Source organism: Haliaeetus albicilla, chromosome 6 (genome assembly GCF_947461875.1).
Source record: "Haliaeetus albicilla chromosome 6, bHalAlb1.1, whole genome shotgun sequence".
Classification (NCBI taxonomy): Eukaryota; Metazoa; Chordata; class Aves; order Accipitriformes; family Accipitridae; genus Haliaeetus; species Haliaeetus albicilla.
In genome coordinates, this window is record NC_091488.1 from 47,448,463 (window position 1) to 47,469,915 (window position 21,453).

The 21,453-nt window shown below is 39.5% G+C and overlaps 2 protein-coding genes across 11 annotated transcripts in view; one reads left to right on the forward strand and one right to left on the reverse strand.

Annotated features, from left to right (window-relative positions):
• Window positions 1-1,985: 1,985 nt before the first annotated feature.
• Window positions 1,986-2,921, reverse strand: LOC104321744 (taste receptor type 2 member 40). The gene has a single exon (XM_009924605.1). The coding sequence runs from the start codon at window positions 2,919-2,921 to the stop codon at window positions 1,986-1,988; it is 936 nt and encodes a 311-aa protein (XP_009922907.1).
• A 1,453-nt stretch (window positions 2,922-4,374) lies between these two features.
• The window catches only part of KEL (Kell metallo-endopeptidase (Kell blood group)), a 42,118-nt gene continuing 25,039 nt past the window's right edge, over window positions 4,375-21,453 (forward strand). Inside the window, exons 1-4 of one of the 10 annotated variants that reach the window (XM_069786081.1) lie at window positions 4,380-4,562; window positions 7,798-7,899; window positions 18,678-18,830; window positions 20,062-20,110. Coding sequence is in view for 8 of the 10 variants with exons in the window: in XM_069786085.1 (XP_069642186.1) it covers window positions 18,813-18,830 (18 nt within the window). In the remaining 2 variants the exon portion in view is untranslated. Of the gene's footprint in view, window positions 4,563-7,784; window positions 7,900-18,115; window positions 18,579-18,677; window positions 18,831-20,061; window positions 20,111-21,032; window positions 21,175-21,453 lie in introns of those variants that run through there. The other 9 variants (XM_069786085.1, XM_069786084.1, XM_069786076.1 and 6 more) reach the window with 9 other exon arrangements.

Sequence of the window (21,453 nt, forward strand, 5' to 3'; positions counted from 1 at the left end):
CAAGGACTTAGTAGACTGTTTATAAAATGCATTTTAAAGATATTATTAATATGACAAGTTAGTTCACTGGTCAGTTACAGAAACAAAGGTCTACCAGAAGACTGACCCTATAAGGGGCCTTCCAGTATTTCTGTCTACCTTCCCTCTTAGGTTCCAAAATGCATGTTGATGCACAGGTACCTTTTTCATCTAACTCTATGCAAAGAAAGCTTTGGAGGGAAGATCCACTTAAAGAGTCTGAAAAATAACACAGCAACCTCTTTCAAATCTCATATCCACCAAGGAATGTGGTTAGGTTTATTCATGAGGGGGGAAATGGAAAAAAAAATGTAAGCCAAATTATGTAACAGAGGCTGTTCAGAGTATCCCTGCTGAGCAGCCACATACCTTATAGCTCAGCCTGGAGCAGGACAAAAGACATGTTCTATGGGTTGACCATACCTCATGTGTCTTGCTTGTTCCTGTGGTCAAGAGAGATCTGAGTTTTTTTTCCCTAAGGCCAGTGAGGGGACACCATGGAGGGGCAGAGGATAGACCAAACCTCCTAACATGTGTGTTTCATGGTGCTAAACTGGGAACCACCGTATTTCACAGATGGTGAAAATGGCAATGACACCATGACATGGCATGTCCTGAATTTTCACCAGCTCTGTTAAATGCCATACAAAATTCTTCTGCAAGCCACTGTTGTCACCTGTGGAACAGTTTACGTCATAAGGGGAAGAAAGACTCCAACAGAAATAATTCTTTAACTTGGTATTTTTAAATCCTTTTAAAAACCCAATTCTGACACAAACTCAGTTTAAATACAGATATATTGCTTCAAACAGATTGACTGTGACAACATCAAAACCAGATATTTTAAATCAGAATGGGCTTAGTCAACATGAGCCTCAAGCCATATATATTTCACTGATGATCACTTTAAAAGAATGTAGACTCCCACTGCAGCTGAAAAGAATCTTAAAGTTCCAGTCCCAATGTGCTGAGTTTTGGACTCTGCCAAAATATGTGATTTGTCCAGGGAACTGTAATTTATTTCTAAAGCTGAAGGAATTCCTGTGCAGAAAAAAATTACAGGACACAGCCTGTCAAAATTGAGACAATTCATGGAGATGTGCAATTTCTAGAAACTTTTAAAGAGAATTTCAAGCCATATATTTAAACACTGGTGAACTATTGTCTCACTAATACTATTTTAGTAATTTAATGATATTTGACAATATTTAAATGACACAAATCCATGCTTCCGATTTGAGGAATCTATTCTCCCTAGCAAAAGCCAAAAATTAACCTTTCAATTCATTCTTCAGAAAAGTCTGATATTAAGGAAATTCTTTTTCCTATTAGCTCTAGTCACAGGATTTTGGAGAGTCTTCCAATGTATCTTTCTGTTGGGAACAGCAACACTGATTACTAGTTCAGCAACAGCAGGAAGCGCAAAAGGCTGTGTCATCCTTTACTGAATCATACTGGAATCTTAAAGATGCTTTTAGAACCAACAAATATTTTTCTTCTAATATAATCAACAAGCAGTCAAAAATGACCAGTAAGAAACTCCCAAATTTTTGGGAATTCCTTAGCATCCTCGTATGTGCTTGCACTAACCAGAAACAGCCTTCAAGCTTCATATTCATGTATAAAATTTGAGCATGCCTGTGCTTAAGCAGGTCTGTTCTGTTACTATCATGAGAGTCTGATTCGTAACTTAAACCATCTCAAGTGATTACATATTGGTGATTTCTAAATAAAGTACAGCAAGTACACTACTTATATTCTGCAGGCAATCATCTTTTAAAATAGGAGAGAACTTACAGAATTCCTCATTACAAGGATCACATCCAAGTAAAGCAAATTCCCAGCTTCATGATTCCAGATCAGGGCCATAGTCTACTCATTCATGCTTCTATTATTTTATACCTCTGGGGACTTCAGTTTAATTAATTTGGATCTAAACTAGAAAGCCCAGGCTATCCCAGCATCTTTTATGTGGATCTAGTTCTGACATGACAGTTTGCGTGGTGCAAAATCCTAGCTGGCAGCTCTCGAAATTTGGGGTTGCTCCAGATTAAGACCACAGAGTGTCCTGCAGGACAAGCAGCCATTACAGCTAAACACATGGCTTCCCCAATGCTTAAAGGTAAAAAAATGTTGGATAAAATGAGAACCAAAGAAATAAAATATGTAACATAGAGGATAAGGAAGGAAAAGATTGACTTGATGGCACCAATATGGGCCTCTAAGCTGGCATCCCTGAAGCCAGTTGCGTTATTTTGCATCTGTCTGGTGTGTATCCACAGAGACCTAATCAGCAGGATACTTGAAACAACAAACACTATTAAAGGCAGTGCTACACCAGCATTACAGAGAAGAATCAATAAAAAAAAACTAGCTTTCATTGTGACTCTCCTTTCTGAAGAGTTTGTCATGGTTGAAGGAGCAGTGAAGTTGTTGTGCACGTCATAGACATCCCAGGCAAAAGGAAGAGAGGTTGCAAAGGAGAAAAGAGATGATGTTATCAGCATCCAGGGCACAAGACTGGAAATTCTTTGCTTCAGCCAGATGAAGAAAGACTGAGTAAAACTAGCAATCTTGGTACAATAGAAGACACTAAGCCAGGCAGCAAACCAGAGGCTGGAGTAGTTCAGAAACATAAAAACTGTCTTGAAAATTACAAACAAATTTTCTTCGTAATAGGAGGTTTCGCAAAACAGATTTAGGAACAAATCCAGCATCATCCAGGACTGCAAAGAGAATCTGGATAAACTCAGAAAGATCACAATCATATCATACGAGGACAATATTTTGCTCCTGATGCAGCTAGTTGAACAGACAGCCAAAACAGCTCCATTTCCTAGAAGTCCTGCCATGGATTCAATTATAGCAATTGCTACAAAAAGGAGAGAAAATAATGCATACATAGCAAGTCAAGAACTCACAATTTTTACTCAGCTTTTCATGGGCTCCTGAAAGCCTTAGATTTTGCAGGGCAATGCCAATCCCAACTAGCTGTTATCAGCACATGCTCGCCTATTTATCTCAAAAGAAGAAGTATCATAATAAGTCATTTAATATTTATATTATTTTACATCTTTTTGATGATTAATAGCTCAGCTGCTTTCTCTAAGCATGCAAATTAGATGAAGATTCAATTACGGTCTTTTCAATTCAGAGAAAGGATTTGCATTTAAAGGACCCATGCATTTTTAAAAGTGTGTTGTAATCCAGTTTGCACAGAACCCTCTGAATTTATGTATGTAAAGATGGAGAAGAGTTTCAAATATGTGTATTCTCTCTCATGCTAGGATTGGGCCCCATAGCCCTATCGGGGAGAAAGATCATTTCAATATCAGAACATGCAAGAAATATGAGATATTTTCAGAAAATACAGAATGAGCTAACTTTTGTACACAAATGCCTAAAGTCTCTCAAACCTATCTGAGGAGCCTGATCTGATTTCCACATCTGGCCATCATGCAGTTAACATTCTTCCTCCTCCCTCACTCCCGCAACTGTTAGGCAAGCATTCTCACTGTGGGTCCTAGGTTTGCAGAAAAGACATTCACAGCTTGGCTACTATATACTTGATTTTTCCTAACAAAACAAAGGGTTCAGACCTTGGTTCAATTCCACTTACAACTTGTAATGGAATAGCTAGTGTTATTCCCACTCATCAGGGAACTGGATGCTTTAGTACACTTGTTTTCCAGTCCTTTTTTTTTCCTTCCCTGAATCTATGGTGTTTTGTTTATGTATTGACCAGTCAGAAGTGCTAGCCCCTAACCATTAAAGTTCTGCAGCCAGCAGCCTAAATACACCTTTAAGGACCAATCACACCAAGGCCAACTGAAGAGAAAGGTATGATTTACACTGACTGGCAGCTCATTCCTACCAGCTAATTGATGAAGCAAGCATGCAATTTGCTCTTGCTGATCATCATGTCATGATGTCAATCTGATCTACCACTTTGTTTCTTTGCTTTGGCTGCTGTGAGCCCACTTTTTGTCCTTGTTTTTATTCACCCACCATGCTGGAGCATAGCAGTCCGGAGGATAGCTTGCTAACCCTGGCCAGAAGAGAATCTGGCCTTGCCTTCCAACTTTCAGTTAAATGTCTGTCATGGTTTCAGCCCAGCTGGTAACAAAGCACCGGGCAGCCGCTAGCTCACTGCCCCCCCACCCCGGACACGGTGGAACGAGGAGAAAATATAACGGCAGGCTCGTGGGTCGAGACAAGGACAGGGAGGGATCACTCCCCACATATGGTCACGGGCAAAAGACAGGCTCAACTTGGGGAAGGAACAAAGTAAAACAAGGATATTGGGAAGCAAAACCCAACCTGAGAACACCTTCCCCGCAGCCCTCCCACCTTCCCGCCTCAACTCCACTCCCCGTTCTCTCCACCTCCTCCCCGCGGCGGCGCAGGGGAACAGGGGACGGGGTCAGCTCGTCATACCTGGTCTCTGCCGCTCCTTCCTCCTCAAGGGCAGGACTCCTCACTCGGCCCCAGCTCCACCGTGGGATCCCTCCCACGGGAGACAGCCCTTCACCAACTTCTCCAACGTGAGTCCTTTCCGCGGGCTGCAGTTCCTCACAAACTGCTCCAGCGTGGGTCCCTTCCACAGGGTGCAGTCCTTCAGTCACAGACTGCTCCAGCGCGGGCTTTACCACAGAGTCCCGGCCATCTTGGGGGGCATCTGCTCCCCCGCTCCCCTCCATGGGCTGGGCTGGGGGGGACACACACAACCTGCCGCCTCCCCGCGGGCTGCGGGGGCATCAGCCTTCTCAGGCGCCCCTGCTTCTGCTTCTCCTTCTCCGACCTCGGTATCCACAGAGAAGTTCCTCTCACATTCCAATCCCCCGACTCACTGTGGGTTCCGCTCTTAAATCTGTTCTCCCACAGGTGTTACCACTGTCACTGAGGGGCTCGGCCTGGGCTAGAGGCGGGGCCGGCTTGGAGCCCGGGAAGCTTCGAGCAGCTTCTGACAGGAGCCGGCCCTGCGGCCCCCTACCCGCTACTAAAAAAAAACACAAAACCTGCCACACAAACCCATAACAATGTCCTAACTGCTATATAGTAGAGGAGAAAGATATAGGGACCCTGCCTCCCTTCCCATGACAAAAAGGCATTGTAACTTCAGAAATGATCTGAAGGTGACATTAGCAAGAACAGGTATCTCCACCTTGAAAAAGTACTTCAAGGTGAATAGTAGTCTGGATGGGAAAGTATCTACATCTCTTACGCTCCATTAAGAGAGATTTGGGCATTTTCTTTTCCTTTTCTTCCTTTGTGTCTGTTCAGTGGTGACTGGGAAACCAGGTGCTTTCCTTAGCACTGGCAGAGGAAGAGGTGACAGACCAGGCATATAGACAGGCTAACGCTATGAAGCATGTCTAAGGTTATGCAGCCACTGAACTGGGGTTTTCACAGCTACAGTTTTGAACTCTGGCATCTGATGTCCCACTTTACATGCCTAAATTTGTATTTTATATCTGATGCCTAAGCCTCTCCCTGGATTGCACAATTATCACTTCTGAGTTTATGAGAAATACTTACCATAGCCTCTTCTGCATTAAGAAACAAAATGGATGTCCTTCTATTGGGGCCTCAGGTCAGCTCCTTAACTTTATTAGATATATTAAAAGGGTTGTTACAAAGTGTATTATCATGTTTTTCTTATGCGTGTGGAGATTTTTAAGCATTATAATTATCATTACAGGCTTGTTCTGAGTGTCCCAAACAAAAATAATAAATTTGTAGTAAGATAGAAAAAGCGAAAATGAAAATTATTTTGCCAAAGTACTTCACCAGTCCATTTTGCTCTAGTGTCCTGAAAAAATACAAGATTTAGCTGAGGAATTTAACATCTGGAAATATACAGCATTAAATACAGGAGAAATGGCACAAGTGTTACAAGAGTCAGAGTCTTGCTCCAATATGGAATGTGCATACTTTTAAGTTCTGTTGTACTTGCTAAAAGGAGTGAATTCAAACACTTTTCACATACAAGAAGAAAAATTTTAAGGGTCTTCTAAATGAGTGGACAGGTTTGGGTTCAGTGAAAAGGTTTGGGAAGGATGTTTTACATGTAGGATAGACCACTGAAGAAAAAACCCAAAGACTTTTTAGAAACTAAGTGATACAAATTGCTGTCAGTAGTACAGTAGAAGGTGTGGGCAGTTATCACGGGAGTAATTTTGAAATATTTTTTCAACACTGTTTCTTTGTGTAGTTTGAATTTACAAATGCTTTAATGTAATCTGTGATTGCCTAGGGCAGTGATCAAACTTTTTGATCACACACTCCTATATATAAAAAATTTTTGAGCATGCACCCCTGATATATGTATATTTATTTATTTGTAAATTATATACATGTACCAGTGCACATATTATGTACATTATAAAACATACACAAAAATAGAAATTTTAAAAGGATTAAAGATTAAATAAGCAGTATATTAAAAATAATGTTTGTTTTATTTTATTAATGGTACAAACCCCTTTTTTGTTCTCACTAAAAATATTATTAATAATTATTTTTAGTGAGAGCAGTGTGATTGGATATGTTTCATTATTTTTTAAAATCTTGGTTTAACACTTTGTGATACAGTGATCCAAAGGTCTGGTTCTATGTTCAGTTTATTTCGATACTTGGTCTTAATGGCTGTCATAGCTGAAAAAGATACCTCACAAAAATACATAGATCCAAATGGAAGAAATATATTGTTGGCCATGCTTACTAAATCATGATACTCATTTTTCAATCCCATCCACCACATATGCAAAGATTTTTGTTGAAATTTGGCTAGCAAATTTCCATCTGCCTGATGTCAAAACTTGCAAACTAATCAGAAGGTGTTGCATTCTTATATCTTTAATAAATGGGTTCAAAACCCACTGAAAGTCTTAACCTGGAAGATTTTTAAACAGATTAGAAAGTTCTATTTCCAAATTTTGTAAGTGTTCATGTATGAGAATTTTTGTAGGTGACACACATCATTTCTGGCAAGAAAATCACAAAAATCTCCACAGCACAAGTTTCTTTTGAAAAGCAGTTACTTTCTTACCCACTGTTACAATGTCACTTTCACCTTGAAGGGATGCATTAAATGTGTTTATTTTTTTTAAAATAACTGCTAGGTAGCATGCTACTGACAGACGTGTGTCATCACAGAAAAGATCAGCAAATTCAGAACACTTCTTTTTTTGTAAAAGAAAAACATATAACTGGTCTTTAAATTCAACAAGTCTTTTAAAAGCCCATTACCACGAGATAACCAGCAAATATCTGTATGGTACAAAGGATTTTCGTGGTCACTCCCCATCTCATTAGGAAGTACTGTAAAGATTCTGCTGTTCCGAAGTCTTGTTTTTACAAAATTAACCACATTGATGACATCCTGTAGTACTTTGTGCATATTGGCTCCCATTTCTTTGCTGCAATAGCTTGCCTGAGAACAACGCAGGGAATGAATTTCAGGTGTGTTGCTATCTATGTAACCTTACCACGCAATCCTTTTCTTATGCCAAAGCAGCTGCTCCAGCAGTCATTACACTTGCACAGCTTTTCCATAAAACATTTTTATTAAAGAAGTAATTTACTGTTGAGAATGTAGCTTCTCTGGTAGGTCTTTCCTTTAGTGGCTCACAGAAAGTACTTCTTCATGCATTTCACTATCAAAACAGAATCTAGCAAATACCATTAGCTGCATAACAAACCTCTCACACTGTGTAATTTGTACTGATAGTTGTTTCTTCAAATCTTCAGGAATGTTTTCTATGCATCTTCCAACAGTGTTTGCTGACAAAGGAGTGCATTTGTTTGCCACCATATTGCTTTCTGCGTATCACTGCAGCCATTTTTACCATGGCAGGAAGAACAAGTGTTTCCCCAGTGGTATGTGGCTTTTTGTCTTTTGCTATGAAGCAAGAAACCTCAAAGAAGGCTTCTAAACATTTATCATTAAGTTCAGTGAAATTCTGTAAAGTACTGGATTGAATATCACATAGTTTGAAATATCACTGAAAAAAATTGTAGAGGTTTGTCTTCCTGTTCTGGATGCTTAGTTTTTAAATGTCTTGCTGCTTCTGATAGCTTCATAGGATCATTAGCTAACTTTTCAAGGCACATTATATGGGGTGAGGTACTTCCTGTGCATGCTGATCTCTGGGGCCAGCAGCGTGCTTGAGTATTCTGACTGTATGTGCTTGTGTGTTTCCGTATATGCCTGAGGAGTATGTGCTCAGCCTCACTACTGGCTCAACCTCAGGAAGACAGAGCCACAGCATCCATGCATCATCAGGATAATGGATTAATCAACCTGCAGCAGTACAATCCCTAGATAATAGAACATAATTAAGAGGAATAGTAAGTATAGAGACTGCTTTAAACAAGTATCATAAATACTTTCAATGCTGGTGATGTTTCAACAGGATAGATTAGTTCTACATTTAATGAAATTACGTAACAATGTGCTAACGTCTGTTAGTAGTTATTAACATACTACAGTACAGTCCTAGTGGTACAAGTTGTTTGTACAGTTAGCGAATTGGGCACAGATCATGTCACCAAATTGCTTACAAAAATTATTCTTAATTTAGTTTTGGTAGACTATCAGTATGTTACAATTCATCCCATATTTACAAACTACAGAACTTGGGAGTTGTTTCATGCAACTTTCTATTGTCCTGGTGACCCATTCCAGGCAATGATCTTTGTTTCCATGGCTAAGAGACACCTGGAGTGACTCACATGCATTTACTCGTTGCACACCTCAAAAGCCAGGCCAAGCCTACCCTGCCTGGCAACTGACAAGCTGACTGATACTGCTGCCATTCTAGCTGCTGTTTTTGATTTTACTGCTGCTGTATTCTCAATTACACTCATGCTCGGTAATTATCTAGAAAGTCCTGGACCAATAATTTTTTCCAGGAAGGGGCAAAGTGAGCTGCTGAAGGGTAGATAATTTCTTCACACTGCAGAAAATGACCCTCCATTTCCTGGGGTCATATTGTGTTGTGCACTTGGGTGGACCAGCAGGAAGTGCCAAATTTTGACATAAAGAAGGTTACCTTCAAGGTTCTATGCAGTGACCTACTGCCTGTCACCAAGTGTCACCATATCACATTCTGGATGCCAACACCTGTGAAGAAGGTCCCCCATTGAATTTTGTAGCCTTATCATCTTGATGTTGATTGCTAGGCAGCGAAATTGAAGTCCATAGTGCAGACGGAGATGGAGGTCTTCCAGGCCATCTTCCAGACTGTCTAGCCATGAGTCAAAAACAATATCACAGAGATTAGATGGGTGTTAGCTGAACCTGAACTCCCCATCTTCTTGGAGACAGTTAACAAAGTACATATCCCCATACGCTGTTTATAGGGAGGCTACTACCAGTACATCGATTTTAAAAGCTACTCAAGATTCTGCAAGTTGAGAGGGAGAATTATGGATGAAGCATGGATTGCAATGGCCACGTGTGTCAAGGAGCAGCAGGAGGAGCTGTTCCATAAGAGAAGGTGAGCCAAGAAGTTAGCACCACCGCAAGGCAGGCAGGGATAGTAAGGGCACTGTCAGGCATGCAGTCCCACAGCGTATGAGCAAGAATAACAGATAAGCTCTGTGATGGTAACTAGGGTCAGCTAGCAGTCCAGTGATTGCCAGAGAAATGGTAACTAGGGTCAGCCAGCAGTCCAGTGATTGTTAGACAAGTCCATAGTGATAAGGCATGTCCAAGATCAAGCCAGGAATTCAAGTCTGCAGGTCATAATCAGTATTCAGATCAGCTAAGCATGTGTAAAGGCACAGGCATAGCTGCAGCATAGCTCAGGTAGAGACCAAGGGTGAGCGCTCAGCTTAGAAGCAGCTCCTGAAAATAGGGAGGGCAAGCTCCACTGGGGCTTCTCACACCAATTTGATTTAAGGTCAGCCAGCTGCACTCTGAAAGTTGGCTCTGAATCTAGGCAGCCAAAACCCCAGAAGCAGTGGAGGAGGAGTGCACTCAAGGCCCTGACAATATGGACTATGGCAGTACCTGAGAACTTTATCAATGAGTCCATCCCAGTACCATCTTTCTACCACCTGGTGGTAAAATGAATAATATCAGTGCTATTCAACACAAGTAAATTCCAAGGGTTTGACTAAGAAAACTGTTTAAACAGAATTAACTACCACAGTAGGTGAGTAGTTAAGTACATAAAGTAGTTCAGTGAAAGTATAGAGAATAAGTATACAGTGTACAGTATTCTGAGCTGTTTTAACAGGAGATTAAGGGAAGTGATTCTCTCCCTCAAAACTTTTTAAGACAGTATCTGGAATACTGCATCCAATATTCAGGGATAATTTTATTTTTCTAGTGACAGGAGACTATTAAATCTGTAGATAACACCAGGCTTGGACTGGCCACAAAGTTTTTGGAAGACAGATTCAGAATTCAAAATCATCTTAACAAACTGGAGATGCAGAGTGAAAAAATACAGACAAATGCTTATAGATATGAATAAACATATGCATAAACACTTGATAGAGAAGAAGCTGTCAGCAAAACTGCAGAGAAGGACCTGGTGGGTACAGCAACAGTTGTGAAGACAATTGTAAAAAAGACAAATGGCATGCTGGGATATACAAACAGCAATTTTTGTTTGTTGTATGAATTAAGGCATTGTACTGTTCTATGTAGCTCTATTAAGGTTATGTGGCAGAACTCCAAAAGTTAAAAACATTTGCAAAAATTGAAAACACCAGCCTTGTTTAGTTGAGAGAGAAGCCCCTGCAAAAGGGCTTACACATGTGAAAAATAACTCTGAAGAATAAACTTTTCTCCACGTACATTGTGGGAAGGGCAAGGAGTGGCAGGCTTCATAATTACAAAGTCAGATCCTTTTTATGAGCAGAGTGTTAAAATTTAGATTAAAAAAACTCATATATATTCTCATGGCAAACTTTTTAGAAGAGTTTGAACAAGAAGCTGCAGGAATGTCACAGGGAAAGTTGAACCTGCCTTTGAGAAGAGAATGAAAGCACAGCTTACTCATTTAACTACATAGAAGTGTACTAAAAATGCATTTGTTTCCATTTCAGTCTGGGAGAAAATCTTTCCCTGCTAATTAGCCTGTTCAGTTTGTCTTTTGACTTTGTGTACTGGAGTCTTTGGTACTTCATAATATCTCATAGTCACACAGGAAATTATTTAGTTAATTTAAAAAAATGCCACATTGCTGGGCAGATACAAACAACAAGTTAGGAGATGACTCAACCCCACATATTACATCAGGATCAAAGATAGGAGTGGAAGTTTAAATTACCAGAATCCTGAGTTTAGGCCTTACTACTGAAACACAGTGCAATAGCTGGAGATACCGAACAGGACGAAAAGGGTAAGAAGAGAAGTCATAAAATGAAAACTTGGTGGAAATACAGAGCAAGGAAATTGAGGATTCCTTCAGGAGAGATGAGATCACTTTTTTTTTTTAAATATGTCAGTCCTCTTTGCATTTCACAAGTGTTATTTGTGATATTGCTAAGTATATGAAGAGCTTTAGTATCAAGTACGATCTAAAACACAAATGGGGACAGCAGATTTGGAGACTGAACAGAAGAGAAGAATTTTTATTACTGATGACACTTCAATATCTGGTCCACAGCTGTAACAAATAGTAAATAATATGGATGTACTTCTATCCAAAAAAATATTGAAAAACAGTGTTCTTACTGACACCTTCTAAAGCATTGCCAATGGCCATGGAATTATGCTTCCACATAATTTCTTGTTGTGGCATAACAGTTAAAATATACATGTTGAGACACAAGTCTCTGAGTTTTGGTCAAACGGCTATTGCATTTTAACAGTCATGACTCAAGTGATTCTGCATCAGAAGAACTTAATCTACATGTGAAATATAATTGATTCTGCCCCATAATCTCTGAAATTCAAGGCCCTTTTCACCTCACACATTAGCATCCATCGTTTATAAGGCTTAATTCTGTTTTACTGTCACCAAGCACAGAACTTAGCCTGAGTTTGCCATAAGTAGATATTAGTGAACAGCTCCACATCTCACACAAGGTTGTCTCTCATCTCAGTTGGATCTGTAGGGCTAATGCAGTAAAACACAGGACATACATAGCTTTTGTATTATTAAATTCACCACTTCTGATTATGTGGAATGTGAAAGGGGATTTTTTTTGTTCTACTGATTTTTCAGAATCAGAACTGAATTTTAGAGCAAATATCCTTTTAAATCAGCCTGTAAGCAATTGTAAAAGACAAAGTAGGTAACCAGTACTTTAAAGAACTGTGGAAAATGGTTTTCTAGGGTGTATTTCAGAAGGTGGTGCACTGTGAAGAAGCAAGAACAGAGTTGGTACAGAGTCAATTCTAACAGAATCCCTCTGGTAGTCTCCTGGTCTCAGCCATTTCATTTGCCTTAGCATGCCTCCTCAACAGCAGGCTGTGTGGCTGCTTATTCAGGGATTATGTTTTTATTCTTTCTTGCCCGCCTTCATTTTAAATAAAAGTTTCAGAGACTAGGACTTGCTTTTCTGAATGGAAAACAATGCCTCATGGGTGTTTTGGGATGGTTTCACAGTTAATGTCTGAATGTGTAAAAAGATATACAACTACAAAAAATCTTTTTAAATATAAATCTTTACCCTGTTGCATAGAAAAAATTCAAGTTCTCACTAGTACAGTAACTGCAACAAACTACAAAATCATTAACAATAGCCTGAAGTGATTTTATAATTAAGCCTATTTATTCTTAGAGATTGTGCCCAGTGAAGCAATAAAATGAGATATTAAAGTAACATAGAAAATAATACAAAACATTCATGTAGGGCAGGATTATGCCCAGGGAAACTCAAGAAAATAAGATGGGTGTCTTGTCATTTCATCTTCAATGTCTTCTCCTGCCATTCTTACTTTCAAGTCTTTCCCCTTCTGGCTTTCTTGCCTAATATTCTCTACCCTCCTATCTTCATACTCAGACTTCCTTCTCTACTACCTGAAACCAGCTTCTTTTCTTTTCTGTCATCAAGGCTACCCTTCCTGTCTACTTCCTGATTCACACACTTTGCATCTATTCTATCCACTTGCTTCCAGGTCGGAGTATACTCTTCCTTTTGGATGGATTGATGAATCATTAGTTTGAAGGACCCACACAGGTCAGGCTATCCCACTTTTTTTCTCATTCTCTTTAACAGATTCAACGAGGTAACAAACTACCACACACTGAGCTAGTTTGTGGTTACAACCTTTGGTCCTTCCCCTTCTTCCTGCCTCCTCTGAATCTGAAGTCTTTTGACGGATGTTAGTGGTTAGTAGTATCAGCGACTTTTCTGTCCTTTTTCCTGAGTAAAGCTGTTGAACAAGTGGCCCCAGAGCAGCTGGAAGAACAGGTTGCCCAGGGAAGTTGTGGATGGCCCATCGTTGGAAGTGTTCAAGGTCAGGTTGGACGGGGCTTTAAGCAACCTGATCTAGTGAAAGATGGCCCTGACCATAGCAGGGGGGTTGGACTAGATGATCTTTAAAAGGTCCCTTCCAATCCTAGCCATTCTGTGACTCTATGATTCTATGTACCTGATGGACTGAAGGTAGATGAGAGAGCAAGTATTTGGCAGAAAAAAAGGTAGTGAAAACCTCCCATCTGCATATGTACCTAAGAGTCTCTGAGAGCATTCTTGCCCCAGAAGGGATCTCTCTATGTCACCCATGGGGCAGTTAGAACACTCTGCTAGTTCCCTGACTGGCAGGTCTAATTCTGGGCTGTTTAAAATGAATTTATCTTGCCATCAGTGCTCCCATCCACAATAGAAAACATTATGGCTCTCAGGTTATCCTACCTCCATTCTTCTGAACTTCTCTAGTGAAGCAACAAGCTCTCACAGTGCTACAGCGTTCTGACGTTTTCAAAACAAATTTGTGCTTTTGATGGTTATGAAAACTACTACTAACATTTGGCAGGCAGTCTTTCATATAAATGAGAATTTCTTTCATGTTGCTTTAATCCACAAATCACACTGTTCACTGGTAGTACCATCAGTGACCATTTGAGGTAGAAAAGCTTGAGTTAGTAAGTTTATTTTTAAAACTAAGTACAGTCTCTTTGTAAGTGATAACCTTTCCACAGGAGTTTTCAAGATGGCCAGTGACATTAACATTGCTGCATCATGTTTTTTCTAATGTGCTTTTTTTCATTTAATTACATAAAGCTGCCAATTTTTTGTGCAGTCTATGATACATATGTATTTTTCAAAGGTTGAAACTGGAATACCAATCTGTGAAGCAAAACTTCACCCTGCCAAGGTGTTGCAGGGGAATTTATTATTCACACAATGTAGAATATCAAAGTCCCAATTCAAATTCACTTCAGGACAGATATTAAGAAAATAATCTCCCTAGATTCCTAACCATCTTGAATGTATAAGAAAAACCTGCAACAACATCTGTCAAACACACATCAATGCACTTAATAATTCCATATTTCTTTGAATCATACATCTATTTAAATCTAAGTGGTATCTAGAAGATAATTGCCAGTAAACATTTTTATGTGTGACAGATGGAAAGCATGTCCAACACTGTATTCTTTTCAATGTGCTGTTCAGTGTTACATTTGGAAAAGCTAATGCATTGTATAGAGAAGAGAAAGAGTCTGTCACAGAGAAAAAAGCCAAAGGTCTTCTCACCAATTTGTGAAATCAAGAGAGCAGAGCTGTCTTCTGTGCCTTAAAGATAAGAAGGGAATCAGTCGATAAGGATTACTTGTGACGTTTCCCCCACCCCCAACCCCGCTTCCTGCTTCTGTAGTTAGAAAAAGTTTACAGGGAAACTTTTTGTCTTCACTTTCGGTAGTTGATAAAGCCATCTTTAAAGAAACTTATTTGCTAGCAGGAAAAAACAACTGCATGTATACAGCACCATATCCTTGTATACATGAATACTTCATGTATTCAGCTCACAAGATCCCCAAAGCTGTATAGGCTGTATATTCAATAAAGATGTCAGACTGCACAGTGCCATCATGCAATCCCCTCCAAGGTAGACATTTTTCAAGGCTTAAATGCATATACAGACATTACACGGTCCTGTGGCACCTAACCTGAAGAAGACTTCCATATCCAATTGGTAGTGTGGAAAATGTAAGATATGCTTCCCTGGCTTACTGCTGCCAGATGAAAATGTGCTTGGTCCTTAGCTTGATAGATGCAAGAAACTCTGCTTGAAAAGGTACATAACTACAGTGTCTGAATTACTTGGCTTCAGCCAATGACCACAGTCAAACAGATTTTTCTGAAGTGTGGGTCATATAATTTTGGATAAAATATGTCTTATACCTGGATATCTCAGAGCACAAGCACAGAGAGAGCATCTATGTGAAATAAATCTACATTGTCTCCAAAGAGAGACATGAACCTTGGAATAAATAAAAGTTTTAACAACCTGATTCTCTCTGTAACAGTTCAACATTCCTGCTGAATTATTTAACAAACTCTGTTGCAGTAGAATTTTACTCAGAAGCATACTCTTCCAATGGAAACCAACAGTAGTGTCTGTTAGATCCAGTATATAACATTATGGTCTGTGATGGCTTAGGAGGGGGAATATCGCCTCCATGCCAGATCTTGCAAGACAGCTTTCTCAGCATCACAGCACCACTGAAGCATGTACTAATTCAAAGACCCATGCTCTTCACTGTGAAAGTGATGTGCATTTCATTTCCTGAAACATCCTATGCACACTTACAATGAGGTTGTGATCCAACTACTTTTCAAGATGTGTCCTGATTAGTTTACAAAGTCTGGAAAAAATTGCCCATATATAAACATTCACAGTGTTTCTAGATAGTGTGTGTGGGACAGTCCATATGGCGTGGCAATATCAATGTAACATTTTGTCAAATTATGTGGTAAAATTAATTTAATCAACAGGAGGTAGAGGACCTGTTTAAAAGATACTGGCTCATGAAACAATGTTAACTCCAATCATATCCCATTGGCATATTGACCAAAAGGCTTTTTTGGTCTTCTCAAGTTTCATTTTAAAACTGAATACTTTAGCTAAGGTTTTATTACTTGCTTTAATTTAAATTACATTGTGTTCAGAATTATCATAGCCATTTTATAATCAAAAAGGCAATAAATTCCTTGCCCAGAGAAATTTTAAAGCCTAGATAGTGTTCATTAGAGAAAACAGAAGTAAAATTAACTTCATTACTTAAAGCTTGGGAACTGTTAGATGCTGTAATTATGAAGATGGAAGCGTTCAGACACATAGATAAGACAGATAAATGAACTGCATATTGTCATGAACAAATTTGTCCAGTCAGTTTCCAAAGATCTCTCCACTGTAAGATCACTTATAATTAAACCTAGTCAGGTCACTACACACATTTGCATACCATTTCTTTGTCTATACTATCAGTGCAACTACTAAAAAGCATTTGTGAGAGAGTACTAGAACTGTAGCCATTGTGAGAAAAGATGTACAGTAGAGAAGAGTGAAAAAGGCTCAAAGGCAAATGGGGCAGAAGCATGTGGAAGACTTAAAGCTATGTTGAAACAAAGAATTATAAGGGCTGAATTTTGTTACATATTCCCATTTGTCAGTTTGCATAAAGATTTGGGATTTCACTAGCTGTAAATTAATTTAGGCCACAATGAACAAAGCACATCTGTATCTCTTGGACAGTATGCATCACAGTAATGCTCCTCCCAGTGATGCAAGAGTTGTGACTACCACAAGAGTGTCTTGTTACTTCCACTAAGTTGAATCTCAAGCATTCATGGAAGGAGTATTTACAGATTGGATTCTGATGTTAAGCTGAAGGGAAGTGACCTATTGCAAGGAAAGAAGGGTCATCAAGGACCTTTTTTGCAGTATTTAGAGCTGTTTGGTAAATGTAGAAATATATAGCTACCAGTGACTTGAGAGGTAGAAAGAACTGGGAGTAAGTAACTTGTTTCAGCCATAGAAGAAGTCTGTTGTCACAATATAATCAGAGATGTTAAGAAATTATGCAAGCACTACAGGAATAGGGAAAAAATCAGATTGATGAAGGTGGGGAGAAGATTTGGACTTTAGGAGAGAGACCAAAGTTTTGGGAAGTTGTGAACCACTGAACAGATATCTAATTATCTTCAGATCAGTGAACCAAGGCATCATATTCCCCTAAGAGACTAGCATCGTGGGGAGGTAAACAGTTCTGTCCTGGTGTTCTGCTTGTTTCAGTCATTTGTGAAGCTGACACCAAACTGGTCCTCACCATCTCTCTCAGCTCCCAGCTGCCACTTGAGAAGGTCTCAACTCCCAACATCCACCACTCAGTTTTTAAAGTCTCGGGGGAGTGATCTTGTAGTCAGATCTTTGAGTTATGGCCTAATTGTGGTGATACTGCTCCATTTAGGGTTAAACACAATGCATTGTCCTCTAAGGAGGACCATTACTTAATAGTTTCACTATGTAGACCTGTTTACTTTGGATAAACAATGCAGGCTTTGCCAGCAGCTATACCTTTGAAGAAGGAACTAAAGACTGATAAAAAGGAAACAGAAGGCACCGAAGGTTGGACGATTGCCAAAGAAGCATGAACTAGGGGAAAAGTAAAGGCAGCAGGGGGAGATCGTGACCACCAACTCAATTCAAGACCTAAAACACTTACCCCACACACACAGTCCTTGAGCATGCACTGTAGAATAAAAGAACACTGTACTTTTAATTCGAAGAGGAGAAAACCTTAGCCCAATAGAAATGGTGGCAGGTGAGCAACTACCAATAATGATTTTGGGGAAGGACTTTGGAAACTAAGTAGGTGAATCTAAAACTATAAATTGCTCACTTGTTTAACTGCAGGGTGTGCCAGCTTTGTGGAGTTATCACCTGGCACCCATCTCTGCGCAGACATGAAATAAACAAATATCTTGGCTCTGTGTGTAAGATTGGCTCATTGCACACTGGGTACCAAACCCCACTTGTGGCACAACCATCCTGGTTCCCAGTCCTCAAAGCAGAGAAACTTCCCTCCCAGATCTTTCCAGTATGCATCCTTAAGGAAGCAAAGACACGCAGGCTGGCCATCGCCTGAGAAGCAACAAACAACTGTAACTAGAACCAGTAATGAATGATTTCTTTTATGCCTCTTAATGCAAAAAAAAAAAGAATCGGAAGTATATTTGTGTTCAACCCTTGAATGGACTTAGGAATGCAGATGAGAGCAAAAAGAAAGTCAGCACATCGGCCTTTCTTTTGTGGGAGGAGGAGCATGAGGACCCATAACCCACACTATCTTGCAATAGGCATAGGCCTCCAGGCCCAAGAGCAGCAGGTTGAAACAGGCTAGTACCAGTGAGAATATCAGACCAAAACAGGCTTGTTGGGTGGGCAGGATAATAAGGCTGTTGGAGAGAAAAGAAGCAGCAAATTGTTGAGAAGAGGCTGTGGGAGATAAAGAATCACATACTTCTGTTCAAAAAGATTTCGGAGCAGCTCCAAGAGACAGAGGGACGCATGGGTCACAGCAAGAGGTAGAAGGGAACAAAAAATACAGTTTTATGAGAAGTAGAGGTGTTAGGAGGAGAAGGTGGGTGGAGAGTTGCAGAAATGTATCCATTTCCCTCCCTCCCATTTTCTTTAAGGGCGTTTTTCTCAGAGCTTTTCCTCTCTTTTCTCCTCCCCACAGCAATCAGCCAAGCTGGGAAGAGGAGATTGTCTCTGAACTTAGCAGTGTGGCTTGGCACAGGAGACTGATAGTAAATAAGTAAACAGAGTTGACAACTGTGGTAACCACAGGAGAAAAGCCTGCTCAGTGACAAGGATGAGGACTCTTCCAGAGGTAAGGGTCTGTCTTGCAATCTGCTGAGGTACCTCCATTGCACCCCTCTCTTTTTCTTCCCCTGTCACAGGTACACTGCCTGTTGCCCTCAGGAACTGGGAAAGTTGAGCTTTTGGCAGTTTGTATCCAGCAGGGGCTTGTCCGGGTGTCAGGATTAATGATGTGGGATGTAGTGTGAGGATTTAGGGGTTCTTGCCCTTCCTGTTAGTCATCCTAATGTCCATTCTGAGGCTGTATTCAGATCTGTTTGAAGCACTGACCAATAAGTAGTAGTAATAATAATAATAATAATAATCTGATTATTTGTATCTTTTATTGTATCCCCATTTTTTCAACAAATTATTTTAAGAAAGCCCTTATGCAGAAACATGCAAATTTTTTCCCCACAAATAACTGTGGGTATACATGGCATAGTTTTCTGAATGTGAGAATGACATGGTAAGCCTAATTTCTCCCCATGTAGTACAGTGTCCTTTTCCTGATTTGATGTCTTATATAAATAACTAGTAAAGTGTTAATTGTGTATTTACAGACAAATCACACCGAACCGAACTGTTAGTTCAGGGTTGCTAAAATATACAAAACATTCAAAGACAATAGAGCTAAGTAAAGTTTTCTATGTAACTAAATAATATTAAAAAAGGAATGTGTATGTTTTGTATGTTGAGAGCTGTTCAGTGTTGCAAGAGCTGTGGCTGTAATGCATACAGTCACTTTATCTTGTCTGCATTTTTCTGGCTGAAGAATTAGCAGAAATGTTTGGTTTGTATATCCATTCTCATATTTCTATGTGATAAAGATCAGACAACAATCATAATTTTAAATAGTTATGGTTATGCTTTGAACTTTTAGTAGTCCAGAATATAATTCAGCAAACTTTCTGTTTAGTTTCTCATGTTAGCAGGTATTATATTTTGAACACAGGCTAAAATACTATTTCTCCAATAGCATTTAATGTGCTCAATTTATGTACTTAAGTGATTTGCTGGCAAAATATAAATTTAAGAACATGTTGACTTTTTATGAGTATTGGAGCATTAGTCTGAAAACGTCATCCACATGACCAATGTGATAAACACAATTTGGGTAACAGCCAATGTCAGTAATTCGTGAATAATCTACTGGCTGAAAAATAATACCGCTAAACTGTCTGGTAAATAGTTATGAAAAATAACTCCAATCCTCCCTGCCTTTGATCTCTTTATTTTAATTTACTTTATTTTCATAAAAGTTAGATGCTGCTGCTTCTGCAACAGCACTAAACACTGGGAAAATGCAAGGTAAGGAAGAATTAGGCAAAGGAACTTCAGCCTCCCTGCAGAATTCAGGAATGGCTCACAAACAGATGGAAGGAGATGCTGAAGGAAAGTCAAATTGTTTGGCTGATTTAGTTGCATCAAACAGTTCTTGCTTTAGTCATAACAGTGCTTATCAAGATTCTGCTAGCCTAAGTCATGCTTGCATTTGAATTGGATGATTCATGTAGTACATAAATTCAAAATTATTCATTTTATAATTGAGGAAAATTAGAAGTCAGCTTTTAGTGATTTTACAGGCATTTGATCTCACTTAGCTACAGTGAAGCAATTTAAATTTGAGCACTTGCACATTCTTAAAAGAAAAGCATGAAAGAACTGAAACTGTACTGGAAATTGCATTCATCTTCAACTTCATGCAAATACTAACCGTTCTTCTCACCTACTCGAAAGTGAGGCCCATATGGAAAAGCTCTGTCAGAGATTAAAGGCTCTTTATCCTTATCCACAGGCTTGTTCAAACTATTCACTTGTCTCTTTATATGGATAGTGCTGGATGAGGCAACCAAGCCTCAAAACATACCACAATAAAGTGCTTCTGCTTCCTGCAAGCTATGTAATGTTCCTGCATCCTGTGCCCTGGGAATTTTTTTATCCCACCTCCAATTCCATCTAGTTAAATCCACACTTTCTTAACCAAGGATCACTGAATCAGGAAGGGCTCTGTATTTCCGTGCCTGTGAACCACTTAGTCTGCTTGTGGCATAAAAGTGAAGTTCATACTAGATAAAGAAGCTGACAGGGATATTGCCCAGGTCAGTATCTTTATAAGACTACTGAAAGAACAGGTATTTGTCTGTCTAGATTTCTTTAAGCTGTTGTCATGAAAAAGATATAAGGGACAACTAAGTATGATTGCCCTCCTCTTTTTTCTCTGTTTATGTAGGTCCACAGGTTCTCTCAAATCCAGCCCCAGTAACAGAGACAAGATTAGAAAGACATTCCTTATGGAAGGTGAAGTGTTTGAAGAACACTTTTTTCCCTTATGGCTTACAAAACACAGACCTTAATCCAGTTTCTAAGTAGAGGTACACACCAATTTCCACTCCCCTGTCTCTTCTTTTGGGGTTTGCTGTTCTTTTGGGGTATGCTGTTCTCAGCCAGGTACTTCTTCAGTTGTTTTACATTGGAGTCTTGAGGGGGACAGTCTAGTTCACTTACAGATTTTTTAATTTGATGCATTTTCCATTTCAAAAGGAACATAATGTATCCGCTCGATATAGACCTACTGTTAACCAGAAGTTTGGCAAAAATTGCAGTGACAGTCTGGAAATACCAATTTCTTTTTAGTATCTCCACAGCCATGC

Excerpts from the sequence above, each read along its gene's own strand:
- LOC104321744 (XM_009924605.1), bottom strand. The coding sequence starts at position 2,921 with ATGTATGCATTATTTTCTCTCCTTTTTGTAGCAATTGCTATAATTGAA.